General features: G+C 38.3%; 1 protein-coding gene across 2 annotated transcripts in view; it reads right to left on the bottom strand.

Annotated features, from left to right (window-relative positions):
• Positions 1 to 4,756, bottom strand: part of LOC105048406 (delta(7)-sterol-C5(6)-desaturase) — a 13,529-nt gene extending 8,773 nt beyond the window's left edge. The window contains exons 1-2 of one of the 2 annotated variants that reach the window (XM_073261466.1): positions 4,397 to 4,613; positions 1,812 to 1,945 (exon numbers count right to left, since the gene is read on the bottom strand). Coding sequence is in view for 1 of the 2 variants with exons in the window: in XM_073261464.1 (XP_073117565.1) it covers positions 4,397 to 4,631 (235 nt within the window). In the remaining variant the exon portion in view is untranslated. Of the gene's footprint in view, positions 1 to 1,811; positions 1,946 to 4,396 lie in introns of both variants that reach the window. The other variant, XM_073261464.1, reaches the window with a different exon arrangement.
• Between the last annotated feature and the right edge of the window lie 303 nt (positions 4,757 to 5,059).

Consider the following 5,059-nt stretch of genomic DNA (forward strand, 5'->3'; position numbering starts at 1 on the left):
AGTAAAGATTTTAGTAGCTACTTGCCATTTGCGATTATCACAACTCTGAATGTATTTTCAAATATTATTTTGCTGTTGAAATTATTTATGGAATGTCAAAATTTGTGGATCATGATTTCATTATCACTTATCAAATTATTATATGTCACACTCAGGACCAGTAATGGTTTTCTTGGTTTTGGGTCATGCCAATTAAATGATCAGTTGTCATTAGCTGTATGGTACAGCCCTGCTGAATTTTTTTCTCCTCCAAGACCAAGTGAACCAAGCAATTTTAGAAAATTTGTCATAGGTGGAGATGCAACTTGCTAAGACTCAATAAGGGGAAATGTGGATATAATGAGTACCATATAATCTAGGAAAAATCACTACATGTACATTGTCTTAAAAGCAGTCGAACGCTACAGTAGCCAACATGACATGATAGAGCCCATCAAATTTAAGAGAAAGAATTTTACGAAAAGCCAAATTTTCATTCTAGTCAAGCCAAGGCCACAAGTCTTAAAAGCAGTCGAACCCTACAGTAGCCAACATGACATGATAGTGCCCAGCAAATTTAAGAGAAGGAATTTTACAAAAAGCTAAATTTTCATTCTAGTCAAGCAGAGACCATACATTTGAATGTTTTATTGCCCTTAGGACTTCTTATTACCTTAACAAGAAATTATTTTGAGTCGTCTATGTTTTTGACAACAAGGGTTCACTACTAGTGTTATATCAAAGCTCAATAAATCCATCAAGAGTGAAAGTCTTTTTTTAAGATTGGGCATAGTGACAATCTGGCCACTCAAAGACAATATGGCTTTTCTAAAGCATAAGCTTCTTGAATTTTCTTTTTTACAAAAGAAACATCTAGAAAATCCATGTCAGAAAAGCAACGAAGGAACATAAGTCTTTTTATGTGGAAACTTAATTACAAAACCAAATATATCGAAAAAATAAATTGTTTTTGTTCCATTGCCATCCCATTCTGATATCTCCAAAAATCTTGTATTGTACAACAGCCAAATTGAATATGGAATTAGAGTCCATATAGAAAAACACAATTGATGATTTCCTTCCATTTGATGTGAAAATAACTAATATCCTACTTTGTAAGTCTTCTGTAAAAGGTTCCGTATAAGGCTCAGGACATGCTTCAGGCATCAAGCCTCAAGGCATTCTTTGAGAGCCTGCATTGAGGTGTGAGATGAGGCAAGCATCAAACGAGCCCTTTTAACTGATTCATGTAAACCAGTGATGTCCTCTCGATTGACATAAAGACAAATAAAGAATATTATGCTGCAAATAATTTCTCCCATGCCACATCCTAAAATATTTTCAACTTGAAGAAGCTAGTCATGTGACATTTTATATAAGAAAAAAAAATAATTTTTTAATAGTATGCTTGAATGGAGATGTTTAAGTTTTAGCAGAAGGAATTTAAGGGAAGGCATCTGCATACCCTTTCGAAAAGGAAATGTGGGTGGGGAAAAGGGAAAGGAGGAGGAGGAATAAGTGACACATAATATTACTTTCTTTATATGAAACCCATCTGCATCTGCCTTGAAAAGATATGACGTCAAACATGTAAAAATCTATCTGCAGATACCAGGGAATTAAACAAATACTCAGTAATGCAGACAGCATTGCCAGATTCAGAAAGCTAAACCTCCAAATTCTGTTAGAAATCTCGTTTTGCAGAAATGAAGATTAAAGGAAGCCTATAAGTGGTAAAAAAGATGTGCACTGTCAACCTGAAAAGACCATTCAACACATGATAGACTATTCAAGGCATCATTGGTTACTTGTGAAGATTTAGGGAAACTCACATATATCTATGAACTTTTAAGTAATTAGTCAACCGCTTCCATAATGCTAAACTGGATTTTGTATACCAAAATGATGCATGAATTTCCATCTCTATCCATGTACACCCAAAGGAGCTGAAAACTTGTAAAGTCAGCTGGGAGAAAACAAAACAAAATTGAGAAAATATGGTACAAATGAAATCTATCAAGGATCAAAAGAAAGTTGCAATAATTATGCGATTAATAACATATGCAGGGGAAGCAGAATGAACGAAAATTTAAATGAGGAAAAATTAATCATTATTTGATTGTGACAAAGAGACGTGCACACAGGCATGCACACACACCTCTCGTACATAAGCCATATGCTTACAGACACAAGCACAGTATCAAAAGATATACATAAAGAGACCAAAGGTTTGCAGTGGAAAAGAAGAGAGCAATACGGAAACACGGAATAGCATGTCTCCATGTATTATGGATCCTCACATTTGTCTTTGTGCTATAATAAACAATGTATACACATGGGGCAAATTTGCCAGAGACACAAAAGGTTTATGGTTGAAAAAGAAGAGGAGGGAACTGAAACAGTGAAATGATGTCTCCATTTAATCTGGATCCCCATATGTGTATTTGTCCTGTGTATGCTATCATATAATGGAACCCTAATATGCATTTCCACCCTTATTTGGACTTCACACTTCCATATTCTTTTTTGCTTTTTACTATGCAAGACTTTGACTCCACCTAAGAAACAAAAGATTTTACATCGCTACGGGATTCCATATGTCTGTCTCAATTGAATTACAAAAGCTACACAGAACTTCTCAACTTCACCATGTCTTTCTCTTACTAAACACCTTTTCTGGGAAGTAAAGCATGTTTTCTTTTTCTGAACACCCTTTGCCGCATAGCAAACATTCTGCCTTAAGGTAGGTGCCTTAATGGCTCACCCTGAACCAGTTCTACTCCATCTTTCCTTTGACTCCACTCCTCTCAAGGCACATGCTTAGCTCATGCTAAATACTAGTGTTACATAATCTATACATATGGAGAAATTTGCATAATACAGACATTTTGACAGATATGCTCACTGTAAATAGTCATTTTCTTGGACAAAGTATTATAAGGTGTGTGAAATTAAAGAATGATCCTACAGAATACCAAGCACGTGCTTTCTGTAACTAGAAACTTTTTATCAGAAAAAAAGTAGGAAAGACAAAATGAAAAGCTAAAGGCAAATTTCTTATGGATCAATCATAATAACTTATTGTCCTTATAGTTATTTTGATGTAGACATGACCAATGCAGGGCATTGATTATTCCAGACTTCTAAGAGAGGTAACTAGTCCAGTGACCCTTAGAAGGAAAGACCGAATGCCAGAGTTTTTTGTCCATTTAGTTTTGATAGTTTAATGGAGAAATTTTGTGTACCAACTTTGAAGGCATCAGTCCCATTAGAAATTGTTAATATTCTCATGAAGGTGCACAAACAATGGGCAGTTAACAGTTGCAAAGTAGCAAATCAACTATTAGGGTAAGAAGATAATGATTTGGCTGCTAGTGGAAAGGTAATGAAACATGAATTCTGCAAATCTTAACTTCCTAATTGCAAGCAAGATTTCCATCATGATGATGTTTACCATCCTGCCCCATCAACAATGGCCACAGAATCATTGAATAAACTAATGTAGATGTTAAAATCCATGCCATTGCGGGCCCTGATGGTGGTAACGGGCTGGGTTTGCAAAGACTCATGTATCAACACAGGAGACCTTAGTTTGATCCCATCCGTATTCCAATATTTGGCCGGATTCCACCCATCCTAGTTCTCAAAGTGTTACATTGCAACACAGTTACAGAGAATCACCTCTGCATGGTTAGCCAGGAAATTAACATCTACATAGAAGAAGTCAAACAAATATGTCCGCTAAACAAAGCCACAAACAGCCCGTAATTTATTCTAAAACTCATACACAGGCATTTGAGATCAAGCTATAGACAACACAACGATGCTGATTTCACCGCACAATAAGTTAATAATCTTCAACGGTCATCCCTACAATAGCATGGATAGAAATTTTGGCAAATCAAAGCATTCATTCCATATCAAAGTCCGCATCAAGCCAAAATGAGGTCCAGCCACTTGCGGTCCCAACATGAGAAAAAAAAAAAATGTGTCTGAAGACAGCCCATGTGAAGACTAGAGACCGACGACTACAAGAAAACTCCATATCCTCCGTAAGAAAGCATCATATGGGCGTAAAGAGACATCTAATATTCCCATCAGGTAAACCACCTAATAAGGAAATCGAAATCGCGCAAAAACCATTTCAGGGGAAAAAAAAAACAAAGAGATTGATCAAGAATAAGAAAAGCATTAACAGAATCTCGCGTTTTCTTTAATAAAATAAAAGATTACGGTGCCGATCCCCAACCGACATGTTCCAAACGCCCCAAAATCAGTCATCCAATCAAATGTAACAAATAAGAAACCAATCGAAACCAAATTACGAATAGAATCTTCGTCAGAGGTCTCAGCAAGAAACATCAAGAAAACAGTATGGGTTCAAAAATTACTAAAAGGGAAGAGGATAGAGAGAGACCTTGTGGGACGTAGACGTTGCGCTTCCAGTGGTAGATATAGAAGCACCAGAGGAAGCCGGAGACGAAGTAGAGGATGGTGCCGCCGAGGTAGTTGCGGAGCCAAGACTGAATAGGGCGGGGGAGGCGCTTCCAGGAACCGCCCGGTATGAGGGCATCGAGCACAATACCGTTGTACCAGTCCGCCTCCTCCACGAAACGGTGCAGGTAATCGGCTCCCTCCATGCCGGCGACCATCGCCGGCGACGGGATCTCGATCTTGGATGTAGTAGAGAGGAGTGGTGTCTAGAGGGCCACGGAGTGGACCGGGGGGCCTATACGTAGCCGACGAGAATCTCAGACCACCGACTGAGAGTCTTTGGAGCGGAGGGGTTTCCCGGATTTTAAACCTCAGAGTTTGGATTACCTTTACCGGACGGGTGATTCACCTTCACTGTAGCAGAAATCTCGGTTCTTGGTTTAACATAATGGAGGTTATTATCGTTATAACGGTTTAGAAGCCGGCTACGGGAATCCAGTGCCCGGCATAAAACGTTATTGTTTAGGCAGTCATGTCCGTTACGTAGACGGAAAGGTTATGGAAAAGAGTTTGGGCCACCATTACTAACAACTGCGGGGGATAGGAATTTGGTACGTAGCGCCTCTCTGGATAGCAACATTTTGTG

Source organism: Elaeis guineensis, chromosome 7 (assembly GCF_000442705.2).
Source record: "Elaeis guineensis isolate ETL-2024a chromosome 7, EG11, whole genome shotgun sequence".
NCBI classification, from domain to species: Eukaryota; Viridiplantae; Streptophyta; class Magnoliopsida; order Arecales; family Arecaceae; genus Elaeis; species Elaeis guineensis.